Source organism: Saccopteryx leptura, chromosome 6 (genome assembly GCF_036850995.1).
Source record: "Saccopteryx leptura isolate mSacLep1 chromosome 6, mSacLep1_pri_phased_curated, whole genome shotgun sequence".
Taxonomy (NCBI): Eukaryota; Metazoa; Chordata; class Mammalia; order Chiroptera; family Emballonuridae; genus Saccopteryx; species Saccopteryx leptura.
In genome coordinates, this window is record NC_089508.1 from 175,370,363 (window position 1) to 175,393,104 (window position 22,742).

General features: G+C 48.0%; 2 protein-coding genes across 3 annotated transcripts in view; one reads left to right on the plus strand and one right to left on the minus strand.

Annotated features, from left to right (window-relative positions):
• Positions 1-22,742, plus strand: part of MRPL22 (mitochondrial ribosomal protein L22) — a 133,245-nt gene that overhangs the window by 56,917 nt on the left and 53,586 nt on the right. The window lies entirely within an intron of this gene.
• Positions 1,307-22,742, minus strand: part of GEMIN5 (gem nuclear organelle associated protein 5) — a 42,320-nt gene continuing 20,884 nt past the window's right edge. For both annotated transcript variants that reach the window (XM_066342506.1, XM_066342505.1), the window contains exons 15-28: positions 21,786-21,957; positions 20,173-20,400; positions 18,938-19,051; positions 18,462-18,584; positions 14,707-14,802; positions 14,166-14,303; positions 13,241-13,388; positions 11,326-11,445; positions 10,539-10,749; positions 8,261-8,512; positions 7,153-7,315; positions 6,058-6,562; positions 2,679-2,775; positions 1,307-2,090 (exon numbers count right to left, since the gene is read on the minus strand). In XM_066342506.1, the coding sequence (XP_066198603.1) occupies positions 1,923-2,090; positions 2,679-2,775; positions 6,058-6,562; positions 7,153-7,315; positions 8,261-8,512; positions 10,539-10,749; positions 11,326-11,445; positions 13,241-13,388; positions 14,166-14,303; positions 14,707-14,802; positions 18,462-18,584; positions 18,938-19,051; positions 20,173-20,400; positions 21,786-21,957 (2,535 nt within the window). In that variant the 3' untranslated portion in view covers positions 1,307-1,922. The remainder of the gene's footprint in view (positions 2,091-2,678; positions 2,776-6,057; positions 6,563-7,152; positions 7,316-8,260; positions 8,513-10,538; positions 10,750-11,325; positions 11,446-13,240; positions 13,389-14,165; positions 14,304-14,706; positions 14,803-18,461; positions 18,585-18,937; positions 19,052-20,172; positions 20,401-21,785; positions 21,958-22,742) is intronic.

Here is a 22,742-nt window from a genome sequence, read left to right on the forward strand (position 1 = left end):
AGTGTCGGTGCCTCCTCTCACAGGGGATGGTTTTGGCAAATCACGAAGTTTAGATTTTTTAGTTAAGTAATACATACTTCCCTTTACGTAAGTGGAAGGAAATATTTTTCCATCTCTGCAAGTGAAGCATTTGTTCATTTTATCAGACTGCAGAACTGGTATCTAGTTCTCCAGTTAGCCACGCCTATTTATATCTTTGTAACCAAGATTTTCCAGCCTCTACTGACAACCATCTTTTTCCTAGAGCTCACTTAACTCTGTAAAGAGCTATGAGGTTCAATACTTCCATTTTTGAGTTTAGCATTTTAAAACTCTACAGCTAGGTCTAACCCCCCCCCCCCCAGTAAATCACATTGTTTAAACTGCCTCTTAAACGTTTCCCTTCCTATTAGAGAGTGAGTTTCTTTATTGCTGCCCACAACAATCCCAACCCTGGGGAAAATAAATTGGACACTGAAGCAGAAAAGCCTTTAGTGTGACTCCCAAAAGAAAACAGTTCAATTACTGGGAAAGATTTCTCCATTGCAACCTCACCCAACTTTCTTATTTTTATGTCCTAGCAAACTGGGATATTACAGAAACCTGTTCCTGACATCGTTCAGCTATCTAAATGACTGAAGAGAAAAACAGACCTCAAAAGGATGCTCATTAGTCAAAAAAAGAACAAGGATTTGTAATTAAATAGGATGCAGGGTCCCCTTAGGCAATAATCCGCAAGTCTGAGTCCAATGATCCAAAACTTACATATACAAAATTAGGGAGGAATATGCATTTTTCTTCGAAGATCATCTGTGGCTTCCATCTAATTCTCAAGTGGTCCTGTGACCCAAAAAGATTAAGGACAACTGAAACAGTAATTAATTCCTGAGCTATTCTGATCACCATCAAAACTGAAGGGATGCCCTGGCCGGTTGGCTCAGCGGTAGAGCGTCGGCCTAGCGTGCGGAGGACCCGGGTTCGATTCCCGGCCAGGGAACACAGGAGAAGCGCCCATTTGCTTCTCCACCCCTCCGCCGCGCTTTCCTCTCTGTCTCTCTCTTCCCCTCCCGCAGCCAAGGCTCCATTGGAGCAAAGATGGCCCGGGCGCTGGGGATGGCTCTGTGGCCTCTGCCTCAGGCGCTATAGTGGCTCTGGTCGCAACATGGCGACGCCCAGGATGGGCAGAGCATCGCCCCCTGGTGGGCAGAGCGTCGCCCCATGGTGGGCGTGCCGAGTGGATCCCGGTCCGGCGCATGCGGGAGTCTGTCTGACTGTCTCTCCCTGTTTCCAGCTTCAGAAAAATGAAAAAAAAAAAAAAAACAACTGAAGGGATAAGACACATTTGAGTTATTTGTTCTTCTAACACTTTTAGTGATCTGTTCAAATAAGCAATTACATAAATCCAAATTTCTTACCTAAAGTTCAGACAGAGGGCAGTGTCACATGATGGGGAAGGCCTATTTCACAGTCAGTAGAAGTAGTAGCAGTAGACTAGAAGCAGAGTCCAAGTTAACAAAAACAACTTAAAAAATGATACCAATTGTCACAAACTGCAGCAATTCTATCTCGAACAAGAATGACACATTTATGGTCAGGGGAAGTGTTTATAAAGATAGCTGTGTGTAAGAACATTAACACTTTGGGTGACTAAGTTTCTCCTCTTTGGGTGAAACCCACGTAAGGCTTTAGAGATGACCCAGTTACTCTGGCAGGTGTTCCAATAACTGCTGCTGGCTTCTGGTGATCCTTCAGCTGGAAACCACACTGAGTCCAGAGTCAGATATTCCTGTCTAAGAGTAGAGACGACTCAAACTTGACCCTCATTTTGTATTATCTGGATCACCGCAAAAGCATGTAGGGATCAGAGCGAATGTCTGGCAGAGCCGAAAGGTGTGTCAGACACTTTGAGTTTGGCACAATTTTTCGGAAAGGTCTTCGACAGTTCATGTGCAAAAGGCTTGGCAGTGTCTTTGGTAAACTTCGGTGTTGCCGAACTTCTGAAGGAGCTCTTGGGCCTGTTGCTGCATTTCGCGGGTCACGCGGCCAGGACACTGGGACCCGATGTGAAGCAGGACGAGGCAGCACTCCAGCACATCTGGAAAGGGCCAGGTCTGAAAGGTGACATGAGGATGAACAAGGGGGCATTTGCAAAGGAGCCACAAGCACCCGCACAGAGGGCACCAGCAACTCCAGGTCTCACCCACCGACACTTCTCAAGGCCCACCTAAGCTGTTCCTCTCACAATGTCTGGTTCTCCGTCAGTTACTCTAAGGAGAGACGATACTCAAAACGGGGATGGCTACTGGGATGTCCTTCTCCAACCAACACAGCCTTCTAGAGCTCTAATTAACTTAAAACGTGTTTCTGTTCCTACTAGGGCCACATCCAAATACACCTGTCCATCTGGAAGCTACCAAATACATGGCACCAACTTTAATTTTATTTTACCTCCCAATTACACAGTTTGTTAGATTCCTCTGAGGACTGAGATAGAAAACTGCTCATGTTGCCAATAATTCTACTGTCACCAAACATTTTAGCTAACCAAAAGCAACTGGACCCTAAAATTTTAAGCATACATAAATGTGTTGAGCGTTCAGAAACTGAACAGAAAAGTAGAGGATCTTAAAGAATTTTGTATAGTCAATTGATAACACAAAAAGTGATGTTTTTACCAAATGAACTGCTGTAAATCTTACCTTAACACTCTCAGGAAACTTAGCTATCCTCTCCTTTGCCTCCGTAAGCCTTTTCGTTAACTCAGGCAGAGAGACTGGCTCATTTTTCTCTTCTTTACTAGTAAGGAATAACAGAAAGTATAAGTCATGTGTCTTGCGCTGGGTAACTTTTCACTCTATTATCTAGAAATAAAAATCCTTTGTCACCTGGGTCTTTAGCTCCCATCTTTATTTATTTATTTTTATTTATTTATTTATTTATTTTTCTTTTCTTTTTTTTTTTTTTCATTTTTCTGAAACTGGAAACAGGGAGAGACAGTCAGACAGACTCCCGCATGCGCCCGACCGGGATCCTACCCGGCACGCCCACCAGGGGCTACGCTCTGCCCACCAGGGGGCGATGCTCTGCCCATCCTGGGCGTCGCCATGTTGCGACCAGAGCCACTCTAGCGCCTGAGGCAGAGGCCACAGAGCCATCCCCAGCGCCCGGGCCATCTTTGCTCCAATGGAGCCTTGGCTGCGGGAGGGGAAGAGAGAGACAGAGAGGAAAGCGCGGCGGAGGGGTGGAGAAACAAATGGGCGCTTCTCCTGTGTTCCCTGGCCGGGAATCGAACCCGGGTCCTCCGCACGCTAGGCTTTTTTTTTCATTTTTCTGAAGCTGGAAACAGGGAGAGACAGTCAGACAGACTCCCACATGCGCCCGACCGGGATCCACCCGGCACGCCCACCATGGGGCGACGCTCTGCCCACCAGGGGGCGATGCTCTGCCCATCCTGGGCGTCGCCATGTTGCGACCAGAGCCACTATAGCGCCTGAGGCAGAGGCCACAGAGCCATCCCCAGCGCCCGGGCCATCTTTGCTCCAATGGAGCCTCGGCTGCGGGAGGGGAAGAGAGAGACAGAGAGGAAAGCGCGGCAGAGGGGTGGAGAAGCAAATGGGCGCTTCTCCTATGTGCCCTGGCCGGGAATCGAACCCGGGTCCTCCGCACGCTAGGCCGACGCTCTACCGCTGAGCCAACCGGCCAGGGCTAGCTCCCATCTTTAAATACAAGGTTTAAGAGAAGGCAATTTAATGTGATGTCACATAAAGTTTGCAAAATGCACCATTATTCCTTATCATTTTCTAAACCCCCAAATCTTAGACACACAGCTCCAATGAGAATATAGGATCCTCAGGAGAGTCAACCTGCAGCCATGAGCAGAGAGGCTATATTTATTTGGGGAACGGTTAGACAGAGCCGGGCTCCTACCCGTGGGGGTATACAGATGCACATTTTTCTAAGAAGAGAAGCTTTGAGAAGTATAACACACTCTGACCCAAAGGTTAGAGTGCTTGGTTAGAAAACTTTTACTAAAATCAAACCTAAAGCTGCTTAGAGTGTGGAAGCTTATTGGAGAAGTAACTCAAAATTCTGACTCAAAAAATACCAACCAACCAACCAATCAAACAACTCTGACTCAACATTTCAATGGAGTATTTTTAGAGCAACAAATAAGGGTTTCAAAGCTTCTTAATTTAAATTAGTAATAACAGGTATAACTTTGTCAACTGTTCTAATCACTATGGTTTAGGCCTTGTGCCGGGGATGTAAGGTAAAAGGCACTCATCATAATAGTAAACAACTGTTAATCACCGCAGACACCCACAGCAAAGAGCCTGAATAACGCATGCTCCACGCGGCTGCTCACTGGCTCCGGCAGCCCTCGGGTCCCTATTTCCAATGGAAGTGATGAGGGTGCTGCAGCGTCCCAATCATTTGGAATTTTCTCAATTCAGTGAGCAGTTTTGTTCATTATCTTCTTTTTTTCACTTCTCCTGTGTGCCCTGGCTGGGAATCGAACCCGGGACTCCTGCACGCCAGGCCGACGCTCTACCGCTGAGCCAACCGGCCAGGGCCTTTTTTAAAATTTTTTATCTGAAGCTGGAAATGGGGAGCAGTCAGACAGACTCCCGCATGCGCCCGACCGGGATCCACCCGGCATGCCCACCAAGGGGCGATGCTCTAGGCCCATCTGGGGCGTCGCTCTGTTGCGACCAGAGCCACTCCAGTGCCTGAGGCAGAGGCCACAGAGCCATCCTCAGCGCCAGGGCCAACTTTGCTCCAGTGGAGCCTTGGCTGCTGGAGGGGAAGAGAAAGACAGAGAGGAAGGAGAGGGGGAGGGGTGGAGAAGCAGATGGGCGCTTCTCCTGTGTGCCCTGGCCGGGAATAGAACCCGGGACTCCTGCACGCCAGACCAACGCTCTACCACTGAGCAAACCGGCCAGAGTCTCAGTGAGCAGTTTTGTACACAGCCCTCTTTCTGTATTTTTTTTTTTAATTTTGAAGGGTTTTATTAAAATGAGGATGTAAGGCCAGGAGCCGCCATCATGGCCATTCACATGCAGGTTCCCATTGGATTCGGGTAGACGATAAAGAAATGGTGGAGTCTGAGGATGGTGGGCCATTCTGTTTATTGGTGTCTCACCAAGGCAGGCAGGCAAGCCACAAGAGAAGACAAGGGAAAGCAGAAAACCTGCTTTTCCCATTAAGGGCTAGGGATAAGGGAGGTCCCTGCAATGGTGATAGCAGGAACCAAGAGAGCTCTTTCTGTATTTTTTATGATAGTACACAACATACTACCGTTTCAGTGGTTTCACTAATGGTGCAACAATACAACTCATTTTACATGAGTGATTTTTTGGGAATCTACTTATGGCACAAAGGATTTAACTGTAGTATTGCTATTAATAATGTTTGTGATTTCATTTAACTCTCAAAACAAGCAAGGTATGAGTTGGTACTCCCATTTATAGATGAGGGAACTAAAGCTCAGAGACACGGAGGTTCAGAGACATTAAGACTCTTGCCTGGCCCTGGCCGGTTGGCTCAGTGGTAGAGCATTGGCCCAGCATGTGAAAGTCCAGGGTTCAATTCCCGGTCAGGGCACACAGGAGAAGCGACCATCTGCTTCTCCACCCCTCCCCCTCTCACTTCTCTCTCTCTCTCTTCCCCTCCTGTAGCCATGGCTTGATTAGAGCTAATTGGCCCCGGTGCTGAGGATGGCTCCATGGCCTCCACACCTCAGGGGCTCGAATGGCTCCAGTTGCAACAGAGCAATGTCCCAGATGGGGAGAGCATCGTCCCCTAGTGGGCTTGCTGGGTGGATCCTGGTTGGGGCGCATGTGGGAATCTCTCTCTGCCGCCCCCTCCTCTCACTACAAAAAACACCCCTTGCTTGAGGTCACTTAGCAGGGCTAGGATAAGAACCTGCATTTGACTCCAAAGCCTGTGCATTCCTCACTATATTATGCTGCTTCTGAGTGTCCCGAAACCAATCTTACCAGGTACTGAATTTCATCCGAATACATGAGAACCCAGCAGGGAATTTCACGTTCCATCTCGTATTGACTTAGCACTTACCACGGGCTCTGAGGACAGGAGGGGGCCTGTTTTGCTTCCTGTTCGGGGCCATTTTTATCAGGACCATTTGCTGTGGATTTACAGAGCTGACTCTTCTGGTGCTGGCGGATCATTTCGGCCAAGGTCTCCTGAACTTCCTCCACGGTTCTCTGTGAGTTTTGGAGGCTGGCGTGCTTTTCTGAAAAGAGCTCCTTACAAGCGCTCAGCGTTGGCTCGCTCTCTCCCAGGAGCCTCGTGTCTGCCTCTGGAGGCCTGCCTGGCTCCGGCTGAGAGGCGTGGGGGTCAGCGTCTCCCGGGCTGGCACTGTCCGACTGCAGGCTCCATTCCGTAGACGCTGTCCTTCTGTGAGCAGCCCTTCCCCCGACACTGGGTTTGGGGCTGGGCCTGGAGAGTGACCACCAGAATTCATACAGACGTCCATAAATAAAAAAGGCCTCCAGACTCTTGAAAGCTGGCATGGCAGGGGACTGATGGTCACCCAGCTTGTCTCGTAGGTGGTCACAGCCTAGGAGAAGAAGAGGGGGACTTAGAGCTGTGCATGTCTTTACCTGCCCGAAACCTGGCTTCCCACCTGCGTGTTGTGTCCCATCACCGAAGAGGCAGACTCCCTGAAATGGACCACAGTGACCCATGGGACCAGTGCCTTCTACCAAAAGCCAAGCAAAGATAAACATTTCCTGGCTTAGGACAATGTTCTTGTTGCTACAGGCTACCAGGCAGTCAAAGCGTGACAGAAAAAGTATTCAGTCTGTCCTACCGAAGGCTCTGGGGGTCCTACTGTCTGCAGAAGAAAAAGCACAGCAACACAGTGATTTATTCAGTGACTCACTATGCAGCTCAAGGGGCTGTCTTTTGTTGTGCTTCTCCAGTCTTACTAACTTATGAGCACAGTGCTATTTCTTTTGCTCTTAAACGGTTTGTAGCACAGTAAGTAGGGAGGCAGTAGGTTGGCAGGGCCAGGTGAAGTCAGCTCAGTCCCTCAGGCTACCTCTTAGGAGCCTAGGGAAGCGAAGTACAACTGTCTACTCAGAGACACAGCTGGCCAGTAACTCGCACACTCCCAGTGCCGTCCGGTCGGCGGTGTGGGTCACTCACCCTCAGGCAGGAAGGCTGAGTGCACTTCCTGCATGATGCTGAAGTTGCCCGAGTCGTAGCTGCGGACCACAGCCCTGAGCAGTGCCTCCACAGCCTGGTCCCAGGAGGCCATCTGCTGGCTCAGCACTGCCAGCGTCAGGTCATGGCAAATGTGGAGCAGGAGCTGGAGGGAGAAGCCAGTCTCAGCTGAACATCCCCCCCAGACGGCACCAGGATGACGCCAGACCTGTTCCTGGTAACTGCACTTGGACAGAACACAGGGCCCACGTTTAAGAAGGGCCCCTTCCACCTTCCGCTTTTGCTTCGCCACCTGAAACTGTCACATCTAGGCGCACAGCAACGTACAGAGTTTAGGTTGGCTCATGCTAAGAAAATCCCTTGCTGTTCACATTTAATTAAAAGCAAAAACTGAGTTCCTGGAACTAGAAACAGCAACAACCACCACAAGCAAACCTGGGGTATAATTAAGAAAAATTTATCAATTTTAAGTGAGCAATTTGTTGAGTTCTGATAAATATATACTTGTATCGATATATATGTTGTAACAATACAACCAAAATCAAGACACAGAACATTATCATCGTTGTAAAATACTCCCATGTGCCCCTTGCAGTACCCCTCTTCCCACCCCCTGGCCACCTCTGATCTGGTTGTTGCCACTATAATTTTATCTTTTATAGATGTCACAGGAATGGAACCATAGAGTATGTCGTCTTTTGTGTCGATTCTTGTCTAACGCTTTCGAGACTTCACTGACATTATTTGTGCGTCAGTCTGTCTGTTTCTTTTATTGCGCACGGTAGTCTCCCACTGAATGGGTCAGCCACGCACCCAGTCACCAGCTGATGGACTTTCGGGCTGTTTCTAGTTTTGGCCATCGTGAACTAAGCTGTGACCAACATTCGTGCACAAGTCTGTGTGGACCCTTGACTTTGTTTCTTTTAGTGGAACAGCTAAGTCTGAAGGGATCTTCCCAGGTTGCCGGGGCCTGCCTTAGTCTTTGCTGAAGTGCAGACTGGCACTGGACTTGTTTCTCTACTGTCCTAGACGTGGACTAAGGTATTCTTCCAACGGAGTGGGTCCTGTCCACAGCTCTTGCCGACGGTACCTGTTTGGAGGGAGTGTTGTTCGTAGCAGACGGGTACTTGATCTTCTGCAGCTGCTGAAATGCTGCCTGGTACTGCTCCGGCGTGGCCAGGCTGAAGGCGCTCTTCCACACGGCAGCCACCCTCTCCGCGAGGGGCCCCTCAGTGTCTGTGCACCAGGCGTTGTGGGAAGGAGGGCTTCTGCCCTCGGACGGCTGCCTTTCCTCCCGGCGCTGAGAGAACAGCTCAAGGAGACAAAACACCAATCTCTGGCCCTGGAACCCAACAACAAAGGAGAGGAGCTGTTATGCAGGGAAGTACCTAGTAACTAGACAGCTTCCCTACGGTTCTCACCGTATCCCTCCCACATCTGTAGCAACCTAACGCCCTCAGTGGGCGGCCTGCCAACCCGAGTCACGGAGGAGGGGAAAGAGGTGACCTGGCAGTTTTCCCAGATGTCTTCAGGAGGAATTCCTATCCACAGCCCTTGGAGCCGAACAACCATTTTTATAACATGGAACCCGAAATACAGCCCCACCCACTGCAATTTAAGCCACACACAACAGCCAAGACTGTGCCCCGATTTGAAATAAGATGGTCTGGGCTCATCCAGCTCTTCCCCTGCCAGACTTGAGGGTACAGAGAAGAGCCTCATGACAGAAGGGGCCAGAGCAGACAAACTGTAGCTCTGAGCTGGGCAGTTCAAGGTTAGGGGCATGTCCACATAGCAGGGTTAACAGAGGGAGCTGTCTGGAAGAGAACAGAAAGACAGAGAACGGCCTGGAGAATCTCTTTGCTGGGTTTTTCAGTGCCATGAGATTCTGTGTACCCTACCAGTCCTATTTTCTCAGCCAAACCGGGGAGGTGTCTGTCCCATACCGGCCAGACAGCCCTTATCAGAACGTTCAGCATAAGCGAACGCTGTACTCGGTTTGTTAAGGATGCTGTTTAGGAGAAAAAAAGAAATGCTAAATGACCATTCTAGAAACGTTTTGTTGTGGATAAGCTAAAATCTCCCCGGCTTGGCCATTCTGTAAGTAATCCACCAGTGACTCTGAGGGCGCACTCCCTTCGCTCCTTTTACTCTGCAGTTCCCAGAAAGCGACTTCCTCAGCTAGTAGCATTTTTCTTGGGCTTTGAATATTCAGCCAGGAATTACTTTTAAGGCTCGGTTACTACTCTACAAGAGAAAGAGGAACTGAAAAGGTTCATGTTAGTATCTCACAAAGTAAAGTTATCTAACATGGACCAGGTGTTTAAGTGTTTTGAAAACTAGGTGAGTGCTGCAGCTTTTCTTAAAAATTTTTTTTCCTACTTATGAGAGAGAGAGAGAGAGAGGGAGAAAAGCATCAGCTCATCAATTATTGTTCCACTCAGTTGTGCCTTCACTGGTATTTCTACATGCCCTGACTGGGGGTCAAACCCATGGCCTTGGTGTGCTGGGGTGACGCGCTACCCACTGACCCATCCAGCCAGGGCTGCTGCAGCTTTTTAAGTATTCTCAATTTTCATGTGTCAAAAAGGACAGTGGAAGTTACTCATTTTTAACGTCATGGGAACAAAACATTTAACAAAATGTTTCGATTTCACACTTCTTTATAGCAGACAGCCGAAGGGGGGTGCTATGGGCAGAGCACTGTGATTTCTGTTGGAGAAATCCCTCTCCCTCTTCATTGGTGTGCCGGTGACATTAATGAAGAAACACGAGACTGCCAGGCCGGCAGGGGCAGAGCTGACTACTCGGGAACGGGTACACAAACTGATAAGCAATGGGAATTCATGTGAACGACCCTATTACCTCCTACTCTGCACGTGGCAACTGACAGGCCACAGTACTTCAGTAGGGCAGTATGTCCAGGACACCTGCCAACTTAGTACAGCTTGTGCGGCTGCGTTACTCATTTGGAGTTTGACGAGAAAAGGACTTGCCCCCCCTCTTTTTTTGCAAGAGATGAGAAGCATCAACTCATAGTTGTGTCACCTTAGTTCACTGATTGCTTTCTCTTATATGCCTTGACTAGGGGGCTCCAGCCGAGCCAGTGACCCACTGCTTAAGCCGGCGACCTTTGGGCTCAAGCCTTGACCATGGGATCATGTTGGCGATCCCACACTCAAACCAGTGACCCCGCCCTCAAGTGGGCAAGCCCGCATTCAAGCCGGATGAGCCCATGCTCAAGCTGGCGGCCTCAGGGTTTCGAACCTGGGACCTCGATGTTCCAGGTCGATGCTCTCTGCCTGCACCACCACCGGTCAGGCTGGGGCCCTTCTTTCCGAAGAATCAGGAGATGAGTCAAGACTGACCTTCAGACTTTCCTGGAGCTGCAGGGCTTCTTGGGCTCCCACCCAGTTCCTGGCCAGAAGCAGCTCCTGGGCACCTCTGAGAGCCAGGGAGGCAGACAGCTCGTCTTCTCCCACGATTAAAGCCAGCTCCGCTGCTGTCCTGAGTGATGCTGGATCCCCCTTTTTGGCCAAAACTTTGGCTGCATCATAAGCAGAAGCAGCCCCTAAATAGCTACAATACAAAAGAAAACTCACACAAAGTGGCATAAACACATCTCCTGTTCCTCCCCAGAGGGTCAAATCATTTCTCTCTGTTGGCTTTCTCTTGCCTCCTGTGCTCTCCTGAGGCCCCAGGTAGGTCCTTGTTGCCGGCTATCCCCGTGAGGGCCATGTCCAGCGCAGCAGAGAATGAGACCCTTGTTGCCGGCTATCCCCGTGAGGGCCATGTCCAGCGCAGCAGAGAATGAGACAGCATCGTATGGGTTAAGGACCTAAAGGAATCTCAATACTTGCTGAACTGATCCCAAGCAAAGGACTCCCTCCCTCCCAATTTCTATATTTGATGATACAAGGCCTCCCTAGAAAAAGGTAACTTCTTACTGCTGTGGGGTTTCTTGAATAGTTATAGTGATTTATATAAATATCAAGGAGGTAGAACTTGATCAGTCTTATGAAGCTGGGATTCATACACGTATGTTTCTTTGTTTTCTAGTCACCTAACTGCCACCCCTAAGCCGATCACTTTTATTCTCCTGCTCTCTGTCACGGCTCCTTTCCGTTCGGGTTCCCTCCTGTCTCGGAAGCTCACCACTTAGCAGCTACGGCGTAATGGCCATCTTTTTCGAGGATGGCTCCCCAGCTGAAATACAGGTCCTGCAGGATCGGGTCCTCTGGGCGCAGCCGGGCCTTGGCAATAGCAATAGCCTCCCTAGGGGCAAGAATACATAATTAGCCAATCTGAAATTAGCCAATTATCTAAATAGATAATTAGCCTTCTCTGTAAGGGGCCCCTAGGAGGAGCTGCAAGATAGGACAAACTGTCCCTTTTGTGTTATTCCAACCTATAAAAAACTGTGTTCCTGCACACACGGGGCGTTACGCCACAGCCTATATGCTCAGTCCTCTCCCAGGTCAGCAGTTCTGTGGATTCCCAAGGGCCCCCAAGGCCCTTTTAGGGGGGTGAGGTCAAAACTACTTTAATAATAATGCTAAGAAGTTATTTGCGTTTTCTGTGTTGACATCTGCCCTGATTATGCAAGAGCAATGGCGGTAACTGCTGGCACCTGAGCAAGAACCAAGGTAGTGGCCCTTGAACTTTTACTTTTTGTGTGTGTATGTGACTGAGACAGAGAGACAGAGAGAGGGACACATAGGGACAGACAGGCAGGAAGGGAGAGAGATGAGAAGCACCAATTCTTCCTTGTGGCACCTTAGTTGTTCATTGATTGCTTTCTCATATGTGCCTTGACTGGGGAGGTGGGGGGGACGGACGACGGGACTACAGCAGAGCAAGTGACCCCTTGCTCAAGCCAGCGACAATGGGGTCATGTCTATGATTCCACGCTCAAGCCAGCGACCCCACACTCAAGCCGGATGAGCCTGTGTTCAAGTTAGCGACCTTGGGGTTTTGAACCTGGGTCCTCTGCATCCTAGTCTGACACTCTATCCACTGCATCACTACCTGGTCAGGTGAAGTTTTACTTTTTTATTTTTTTTGTATTTTTCTGAAGTGAGAAGCGGAGGGCAGTCAGACAGACTCCTGCATGCATCCGCCCAGGATCCACCTGGCATGCCCACCAGGGGGCGATGCTCTGCCCATCTGGGCCATTGCTCCGTTACAATTGGAGCCATTCTAGTGCCCGAGGCAGAGGCCATGGAGCTGTCCTCAGTGCCCGGGCCAACTTTGCTCCAGTGAAGCACTGGCTGAGGGAGGGGAAGAGAGAGACAGAGAAGGAGAGGGGGAGGGATGGAGAAGCAGATGGGCGCTTCTCCTGTGTGCCCTGGCCAGGAATTGAAGCCAGGACTTCCACACGCCAGGCCAATGCTCTACCGCTGAGCTAGCTGGCCAGGACCACTTTTTTATTTTTATGTTTAAAAATTTTTTCCATTGCTTTGAGAGAAAGAGAGAAGGAGGGAGAGAGGATGGGAGAAAAGCATCAACTTGTTCTCCACCTAGTTGCTTCCCCTATGTGCCCTGATTAGGGATTGAACCTGTGATCTTGGGGCGCTGGGACAAAACTTTACCCACTGAGCAACCCAGTCAGAGTGGCCCTTAGTTTTTATAAAGAAAGGTTGGTCTGACTGGTGGACATTATACTTTAAAAAAAACCCCAAACAAGATCCGATACTGGGGCATGTGGAGAGCTTTGGGGAGGCTGGGGAGCCTGTCTCTTCACATGGAGCCTAAGGACGAACTCCTCTTTTAATAATTCACTAAGTTGTTCATCTGCCTCACTGCCTTCTCTACGTGTGTGAAAGTAGCACACACAGTAAAGACGTTTACAAAAGTAAAGTTTAAAGGAAGACGAGGGGCACATACTGACAAAATCAAACATTTGTTAAGTAGTCTATGTGGGGGGCGCACTGAGGTTCGTTCGGCTAGTCTATGTTTTTCTGTATGTTTCACATGTTTAGTTACCGTAAAGGCTGTAAGCTAGAGCTGTTAAGTATATAGACTACTTCACACTGTGTCCAGCTGCCGGCTCACTGGAGCTTATACAGACCTGTAGAAGTGGTTTGACTTGAGCAGCTCCACAGCCTCATACACTTTGTGGACAGAAAGGAGGTAGGAGGCGGCCTTGACATACTGATCCTGAAAACACAGCTGCTTGGCGAATGCCTCCACGGCCCACAGCCACACGTGGTAGCCAGCTTCAGAAAAGAAAAGAAAAGATGGTGGTTAAATAAAAAGCAGTTTTAAGAAAAAAACCCCAGCATGTACATATGTTCATTTGGGTTGAAAATACCTTTTTAGTCACTGTAGTAAGCAGAAAATTTAGATAATTCAATTGCCATTATACAGCATTTACTTTACCTACCCCTCCCCATACCCGCATTTTGAAACATAAATTATTTCTTTGATTATATAATGCATACAAAACTCAAAAGGTACAGAAAGTATGGAAACCAGGATAATGGTTCCCGTTTTGGGGTGTGTGGGTACTGACTGAAATGGAACATGACAGAAGCTACCAGGGTGCTGGTAATGTTATGTTTCGTTCTTTTTTTTAGGTGAGAGGAGGGGAGATAGTGAGGCAGAGTCCTCCAAGTGCCCCAATCAGGATCTACCCGGCAACCTTTTCTGGGGCCCATGCTCGAGTACTGAGCTATTTTTAGCACCTGAGGCTGATGCGCTCTGACCAATCGAGCTACCCTCAGCGCCTGGGGGCCACGCTCGCTCAAACTAATTGAGCCACTGGCTGTGGGAGGGGAAGAGAAGGAGAAGGGGGAGAGAAGCAACAATAGTCCATGTCTATTTGTCATTTCACATATATGAGCACAGTTAAATTCCTACAATTAGGACGGCTGAATCAAGGGGGACGTGCATTTTAAGTTTATTAGACATGGCCAAATTGTCCTTCAAGCACTGTCTGCCATCTTTAGAGGACATATCCTAGAGGTGACAGCACCTTGTTGGGAAGAACGTACCGATGGGTGCCATGGCCACGAGGTTGTCTGTCAGCTCCCCTCTCTCTGCTGCAGTCTGGAGGACACCTTTCAGGTCTCCTTTCCAAAGCATCAGCTGGTGAAACAGCTCAGGGTGGCCGTTTTCCAAGTGACCCTTTCCTGTTTGGAGGAGATGATGTATGGAAGTTATTTCAGAAACACCTGCCTACACTAACTTCCACATAAAGAAAGGCAGGATGAAAGAGAGGAACCAACTCCTAGAAAATGTCTTCACTTGCTGACTGGTAAGTCACCTCCCAGAGTGTGCAGAATGGGGCCTGAAGCCCAGTCACTTGTCCACCCACTCACTTTCCCTCAGTCACTCAGAGTGAACACTGTGTTTGGGACCTATGACAAATGCAAGAGATTTGTAAGTATGCAAATCAGGGAGCTCAAAAACTAGTGAGCTGACAGGTAAAACTAACAGCTACAAGGCCACAGGAAGGCAGCCGTAAAAGAGGCACGGACAAAGCATCCGGGAAGTATAAAGACGGAGGGACTGCGTTGACTGGACTGGCCTCACCTTCAACCTCCATCATTCTGTACAGGGTAGCCCTGTCTGTGAACAGCCCCAGGTGAAATCTGTCCTCAAGGTCAGCAGACACGTCCTCATTGAGTTCTGTTCATTCAAAAAGACCAAAAGAACCAGATGAAATGATTACGTAGCTTACTGTTTTCTAATAACTTCCAAATGTTTTGCCCAGAACACCAATTTCAGACCCTAAGAGACCCATGCCCTGTTGACCCTAACAGAGACCCCTGCAGGTTATAAAGGCAGCCAAATATGAAAATATTTCCAGTTTTGTTAAGCTTAGGTTGCGCCAATCCACTGAGACAATTTAGTTTTTAATTTGCTCAAAGAAGGACTTGGGGGGGGGGGAGGAAAGAATTTAAAAAGCCAACCCCAAATTTAACATGTATTTAAATGCTGTACAAACCAAAAATCAAAAACAGTAAGTAAAGAAATGTCCTTGGGCCTGACCAGGCGGTGGCGCAGTGAATAGAGTGTCGGACTGGGATGCAGAGGACCCAGGTTCGAAACCCTGAGGTCATTGGCTTGAGTGCAGGCTTATCCGTCTTGAGTGTGGGGTCCCAGTTTGAGTGTGGGACCATAACCATGACCCTGTAGTCAATGGCTTGAGCCCAAAGGTCGCTGGCTTGAAGCCTAAGGTGGCTAGCTTGAGTAAGGGGTCACTCGCTCTGCAGTACTGCCCCTCCCCCCGTCAAGGCACATATGAGAAAGCAATCAATAAACTACTAAGGTGCCGCAACGAAGAGTCGATGCTTATCTCTCTTCCTTCCTGTCTGTCTGTCCCTATCTGTCTCTCTCTGTCTATCACACACACACACACACACACACACACACACACACACACACAAAAGACAGAAATGTGCTTGGCCCTGGCTAGTTGGCTCAGTGGTAGAGTGTCGGCTTGGTGTTTGGAAGTTCCAGGTTCGATTTCTGGTCAGGGCACACAGGAGAAGCAACCATCTGCTTCTCCGACCTTCTCCTTTTTCTCTCTCTTTCTTTCACTTACTGCAGCCATGGCTCGAATGGTCCAAGCAAGTTGTCCCCTGGCGCTGAGGATGGCTCCATGGCCTTGCCTTAGGAGCTAAACTAGCTCAGTTGCCAAGCAACGGAGCAGCAACCCCAGGTGGGCAGAGCACTGCCCTGCAGGGAACCTGCTGGGTGGATCTTGGTTGGGGCACATGTGGGAATCTGTCTCTGCCTCCCTGCCTCTCACTTAAAAAAAAAAAAGAAAGAGTCCTTGATGATCACTAGGCTCTACCACAGGGGTCGGGAAACTTTGGCTGAGAGAGCCATGAACGCCACATATTTTAAAATGTAATTCCATGAGAGCCATACAATGACCTGTGTATGTTATGCATTATTCAATAAAAATTTGGTGTTGTCCCGGAGGACAGCTGTGATTGGCTCCAGCCACCCGCAACCATGAACATGAGTAGTAGGAAATGAATGGATTGTAATACATGAGAATGTTTTATATTTTTAACATTATTACTTTATTAAAGATTTGTCTGAGAGTCAGATGCAGCCATCAAAAGAGCCACATCTGGCTCGCGAGCCATAGGTTTCCGACCCCTGCTCTACCACAAAGGGATTCAGTATTCATTCTCATTTTTTTAAAAATCAACTAATTTTCCCATAAGGAAAATAATGTAAAACTACATGGTTAATTGTGTAAATTATAAGAAGTCATCACAAAGTTCCCAAAAGAGGGCTATGTGTGTAATAAGAGCATGAAGTACCTCAGGAGGGAGACAACAAACTAATCACAGTGTGGCCTTGGGGACAAATGGAGGAGTGGGTGTTAGAATGATGGCTTTGAAAAATTAAAACCAAAATACTTCCTGTAAACAAAAACTTCCATAATTTTTCTTTTTCTTTTATTTAGAAACTAAATTTAATGAGGTGACACTGATCAGTAAGTTTCACTGATCGATAGGTTTCAGGTGAACATTTCTACAGCATTTGAACTGTTGATTGCGTTGTGCACCATCACCCAGTCACATCATGTTCCATCACTGTATTTGTCCCTCTCACCCCCCACCCCTCCCTCTGGGAACTGCTTTACTTTTATCCGTGTCCGTAAGTCGCAGTTTTATATCCCATCTATGTGGGGTATGTTTGTCCCTCTTTACTCACCTCATAATTCTTCTTAACCCTTGAGTAGTGAGTTTTTTTCATGCTCGCTGACCCCCGGGAGTGAGTTTTTTTAAAAAAAATGAAATCAGTTCCAGTTACAGTTTTATTAACTTAAAATCATGTTTGTTTGATAACCAATTTATGAAAAGAAGAAGAACATATATTTTGCCTTACACGTTTTTAAAATAAAAATTTTTGTGCAATCGTCTTCATAATGGTCAGGAGGCATGAAGACGTACATGAATGTTTATACTACTCAGAGGGTTCAAGGAACTTCTATATTGTGGTATATATTTCTACTAAGCAAATTTTGTTTGTACATGAAGATACTGTTGACTCATGCTGAGATATTTAAGCCAGCATTCTGACTCCAGCACACAGCTGTCTGGTAATAACGTGATTTGTAACGATAAAAGCAGAGCATCACCTACCGAAGGCACTGGGGAGTGCTGAGAGGGCAGGAAAGGGAGCCTGGCGTGGAGTGCGGGACAGGGAAGCCTCCACTCAACAAGTAAGCCTCTTGCCGTGGAGTGCGGGACAGGGAAGCCTTCACTCAACAAGTAAGCCTCTTGCCGTGGAGTGTGGGACAGGGAAGCCTTCACTCAACAAGTAAGCCTCTTGCCGTGGAGTGTGGGACAGGGAAGCCTTCACTCAACAAATAAGCCTCTTGCCGTGGAGTGCGGGACAGGGAAGCCTTCACTCAACAAATAAGCCTCTTGCCGTGGAGTGTGGGACAGGGAAGCCTTCACTCAACAAATAAGCCTCTTGCCGTGGAGTGTGGGACAGGGAAGCCTTCACTCAACAAATAAGCCTCTTGCCGTGGAGTGTGGGACAGGGAAGCCTTCACTCAACAAGTAAGCCTCTTGCCGTGGAGTGCGGGACAGGGAAGCCTTCACTCAACAAGTAAGCCTCTTGCCGTGGAGTGTGGGACAGGGAAGCCTTCACTCAACTAATAAGCCTCTTGCCGTGGAGTGCGGGACAGGGAAGCCTTCACTCAATTAATAAGCCTCTTGCCGTGGAGTGCGGGACAGGGAAGCCTTCACTCAACAAGTAAGTCTCTTGCCATGGAGTGCGGGACAGGGAAGCCTTCACTCAACTAATAAGCCTCTTGCCGTGGAGTGCGGGACAGGGAAGCCTTCACTCAATTAATAAGCCTCTTGCCGTGGAGTGCGGGACAGGGAAGCCTTCACTCAATTAATAAGCCTCTTGCCGTGGAGTGCGGGACAGGGAAGCCTTCACTCAACAAGTAAGTCTCTTGCCATGGAGTGCGGGACAGGGAAGCCTTCACTCAACAAATAAGCCTCTTGCCGTGGAGTGCGGGACAGGGAAGCCTTCACTCAACAAATAAGCCTCTTGCCGTGGAGTGTGGGACAGGGAAGCCTTCACTCAACAAGTAAGCCTCTTGCCGTGGAGTGCGGGACAGGGAAGCCTTCACTCAACAAGTAAGCCTCTTGCCGTGGAGTGTGGGACAGGGAAGCCTTCACTCAACTAATAATAATAAGCCTCTTGCCGTGGAGTGCAGGACAGGGAAGCCTTCACTCAACAAGTAAGCCTCTTGTGTACCAGTTTCCAGAGGACTACACGGGGGCCAAGGAAGTGCATTTTTGTACCTTTGGAATGTCTTGCCGCTGCTAGGACCAAACAGTCCTGGTGAAGCTCCTCTTTGGACCTGTGGTCCAGGCTTGTGCTCAGTGGAAGCATGGAACGGGCTTTGCGCTTCTTGACCAAGGCTTCTGAAATGTAACAGAAGTGCAGACTGAAGAACAGCTGATCAGAAGCACAACACTGAACGCCCCCTGTGTGAGCCCCCTGTGTGAATGTCGCCTGCTGGAGGGATCTGCTGGGCACAGGAAGTCCCTACTATTATGAAGAAGCTTTCACATCACATCAGCTTGAGGCAGTGTTCCTAACACAAGCATGTGAACATGTAGCAACAAATGTTTAAAAAAGCATGACCCCAAATTAATATAATCAAAATAGATATTTAAAACTTCAAAACAACCCAGCCACCCACACTGTTGAGTTTTCAGTTACATGTAACATCTGAGGATGTTTTAATAAAGTATTCTATTTAGTAGATACCAACCTGGCTTGTCTTTAGGTGGGTCCTTATTCAGTGAAGCGAATTTGTTATTAACAGTGACTTTTGGCTTTTCTAAGCCTAAGGAACCTGGAGGGCAGAAAACTGGTTCTCGAGAAACTACATCATAGGAGAGAAATAAAGTTTGGATAAGGACAATGTAGAATCTAGTTCTTTGTAAAAATTAAAAACGATACTAGGTTTAATGGTGCAATTTTATCTATTACTCAGAATATGAGAGAAAATACTTTGGAAAGGAAGTGTGGGTGCTGTCCCCTTCTCCCCTCAGTGTAACAGGATCCTCGAAGTTCACTGCTTACAACTTTAACTGAGCTAAGGAAAAGGTATAAGCCTCAAGCCTCCATAACTTTAGACTTTGCTCAGGTGACAAAGGACTTTTTACATAGTTAGATGACAAAGTACTAATTGCATGTTTGATTACACAAACAAGGAACAACTTTACTAACAGAAAAGACTGAGGGTGTGTGATATGGAGTCATAATCCTGAGCACACCACAACCATGCACGTCAACCAGCTGTTGATCTACAGGGGCAAAGGATGTTTTCTCTGCAGCCATTTTGAGATGATGAGAAGCATCAATTCTTCATTGTGGCACCTTAGTTGTTCATTGATTGCTTTCTCATATGTGCCTTGACTGGTGGGCTACAGCAGAGTGAGGGACCCCTTGCTCAAGCCAGCGACCTTGGGGTTTTGAACCTGGGTCCTCCGTGTCTCAGTCCAATACTCTATCCACTGCGCTACCACCTGGTCAGGCCAAAATGCTGTTTTAGAATTAACCATTAGTCACTGCTTCTATTTATAGCTTCTAGATCAGATATTTGTAAGGGAGAATTGGTTTCTTTCAGTAAATGTGGATGGTGATGTCAAAACGTCAGAACTTCTCCCATGTAAGTTAGGTATGTGCCCCTGGCTCTGCTCTGTCCCACAAGCTTACCCTGCCCAAGTTGATAAGTTTCTCTACAGAACTTTACTACAACATTTCTATCCCAATCACCCACCGAATCCTCAATAACAACTCAAAGGTGTTTGGAGGCTTAACGACGCCCTTTGAAGAATACCTACTGTAGTTACCAAGGCACTGGAATCCCAGCTAAGCTAAGGAGTGGGGCAGCAGGCAGGTCAGAGCAGAGCAGTTTCACACTGAGTAAGGACTTCCCTTAGTTTCCTGGTGACGACCACGCAGTCCCAGAGAGTGAGTGACAGGGACTCGGGCACATACCTGCGCAGGCAGCAGCACAGGGCGCCTCTGGCTCCCGGGCCTCCTCCTCCCCCTCCTGGTCCGACACGCTGCCGTTCTCCACGGGCCCCGCGCTCTCCCTCGCGCTCGCGTCCTCATTGCCCTCGGACTCCTGCTTCGCGGACACTCGTGACGTGGGCTTCTTCTTCTTTTTCGGCTTTGGCTTAGGTTGAGAGAGCCTTTTTTTCTCTAATTCAATACTTTTCTTGCCTATAGGAATCACAATGAAAAAAAAAAAAGACAAAAATATATATTCCTGGTTTAAAGCGCTCTAAGAGATCATCTCCAAACCACAACCACTGTTTTTGAATAGCATTCTTACCCTTCCCTTCCTTCACAATGGATTTTTAGTTACATTACAAAAATGTTAACCAAGCCAAACCAACCTCTTCTGGGACTTCATTAAATCATAAATCCCATGCCTAATTATCCCTGAACAGTCCAGCGTGTGTCCCACGAACACGGGCAGTCTCCTCCATCAATCCGGCTCAGCCATTAACCTCTGGAAATGAACACGGACATCACTGCCGCCCACCCCACACTCTCCACTCAGGCTTCCCCAGTCTGGCCCGGGGTCTCTCAGTGAGAGGAGCCATGCACCACGCTCGCTCTGTTTCCTTCAGCCTGGAACAGGCTCTCTTTTCCTTTGGTTACATGACTTGAAACTTGAAGGTTACAGGACTGTTAATTCTCTCGGATTTCCCTCCACCTGTCTATTTGACAATTTCATATTGTGTATAATTATATTTCGTGCTGTATATTAGAATTGTACAGTATGTAGTCTTTTGTGCTGGCTTCTTTTGCTCAGCATAATATTTTGTGAGATCCACCCATTTCGTTGTACCAATAGTTACTTTTCTTTTACTAAAGAAAAAAATCCCATTTTAAAGATATGTCACAGTTTGTTTACTGGTTGATGGGTATTTGGGATAAAGCTGCCATGAGCCTTCCTTTACAAGTACTGTGTGGATATATCATTTCATTTCTTTGGAGACATTTCTAGTTATTTAATATATAGTGTATTTATCTAGCTGTTTATGATGAGTGGGCAGGTCTGATACCAGTTCATCTTTCATAGCCAGGAACAGAATTCTCCTGTTAATTATTTTTAAGCACAAACTGTCCCAGATTTGGCTAGTGGAGTTGGCTTGTCTTTTTGATGTAGCTCAGTTCCTTGAGCACCTTCTTCCTTTGTGGTATAAAATGATGTTCTAGGTTCATCTTGTATTTTTCCTCTCCCAACTTGGAATTAGCCATTTCTCCAAGAAGCCCTGATTGGCCCCTTTTAACAGAGAATGGTACTTAGAAACCAAGAGCCGGGTGCCAGGTATACTTGTTACTACACTGCTCACAAAAACTAGGGGGTATTTTATTGCTTCATACTCATTCTGAAATACCCCTCATTTCTGTGTGCAGTGTGTTTGGGTGTGGTCCTCAGGCCCCTCGTGGCTGCCTCCCCGGCATGGGCTCTAACCGCCTGCCGCGCTGTCACAGCTGCCTGCCCGAATGTCTGCCTGTTGACCCTGACCAGCCCGTTCCTGGGGAAGGGGGAGGGGCAGTCGGCAAGCACCTATGGGCTCCAGGTTCTCACTGACCTTGAGGAGGCCGGGAATGCTCTTGCATGGAAGCGATCCACTTGTACACACAGAAGTCATCTGCCCCCGAGTAGATGCAGTCTGGGTCCAAGGGGGACCACACCACGCAGAGCAGTCGACCTCGATGTCCTCGGAAATTGCACAGGGGCTCTTCCCGGAGAGTGTCCCACACCTGAAACCCAAAGTCCCGGGGCAGAATAGACGATTTCTGGTCATTCTAATTGTTCCGGGGGCAAGTTAAAATTAAATTAAAAAAAAAAATAAATCTGTGCACATTTATTTCCTCTTATGATTTATAACAGGGGTCCCCAAACTACGGCCCGCAGGCCCCCTGAGGCCATTTATCCGGCCCCGGATGCACTTCCGGAAGGGGCACCTCTTTCATTGGTGGTCAGTGAGAGGAGCACATTGACCATCTCATTAGCCAAAAGCAGGCCCATAGTTCCCATTGAAATACTGGTCAGTTTCTTGATTTAAATTTACTTGTTTTTTATTTTTAATATTGTATTTGTTTCCGTTTTGTTTTTTTACTTTAAAATAAGATATGTGCAGTATGCATAGGGATTTGTTCATAGTTCTTTTTATAGTCCGGCCCTCCAACGGTCTGAGGGACAGTGAACTGGCCCCCTGTGTAAAAAGTTTGGGGACCCCTGATTTATAATATTCTCTTAGGAGTTCAATATCAGAGGGTGCTGTCTCCTGCGGGTGGCTCTGAGTGAGCCTCTAGTGGTGGCCCATGGATCTCACTATCTGAAGTAGTCCTGTGTGCCATTTATGAAGGGAATTCCAACTCAGCCCACACCTGCATGGGAGGTACATACTTAGGGCTGTAATTTCTCATAGGGGAGTCTTTTGTCCCCAAGCATCGGGGCGACTGATCAGTGTCCTTGCTGTTTCCTGAATTATACCAGTCCTCACTTCACAGAGGGCAGCCTTCCTGACTGTCAGCTTTGTGCA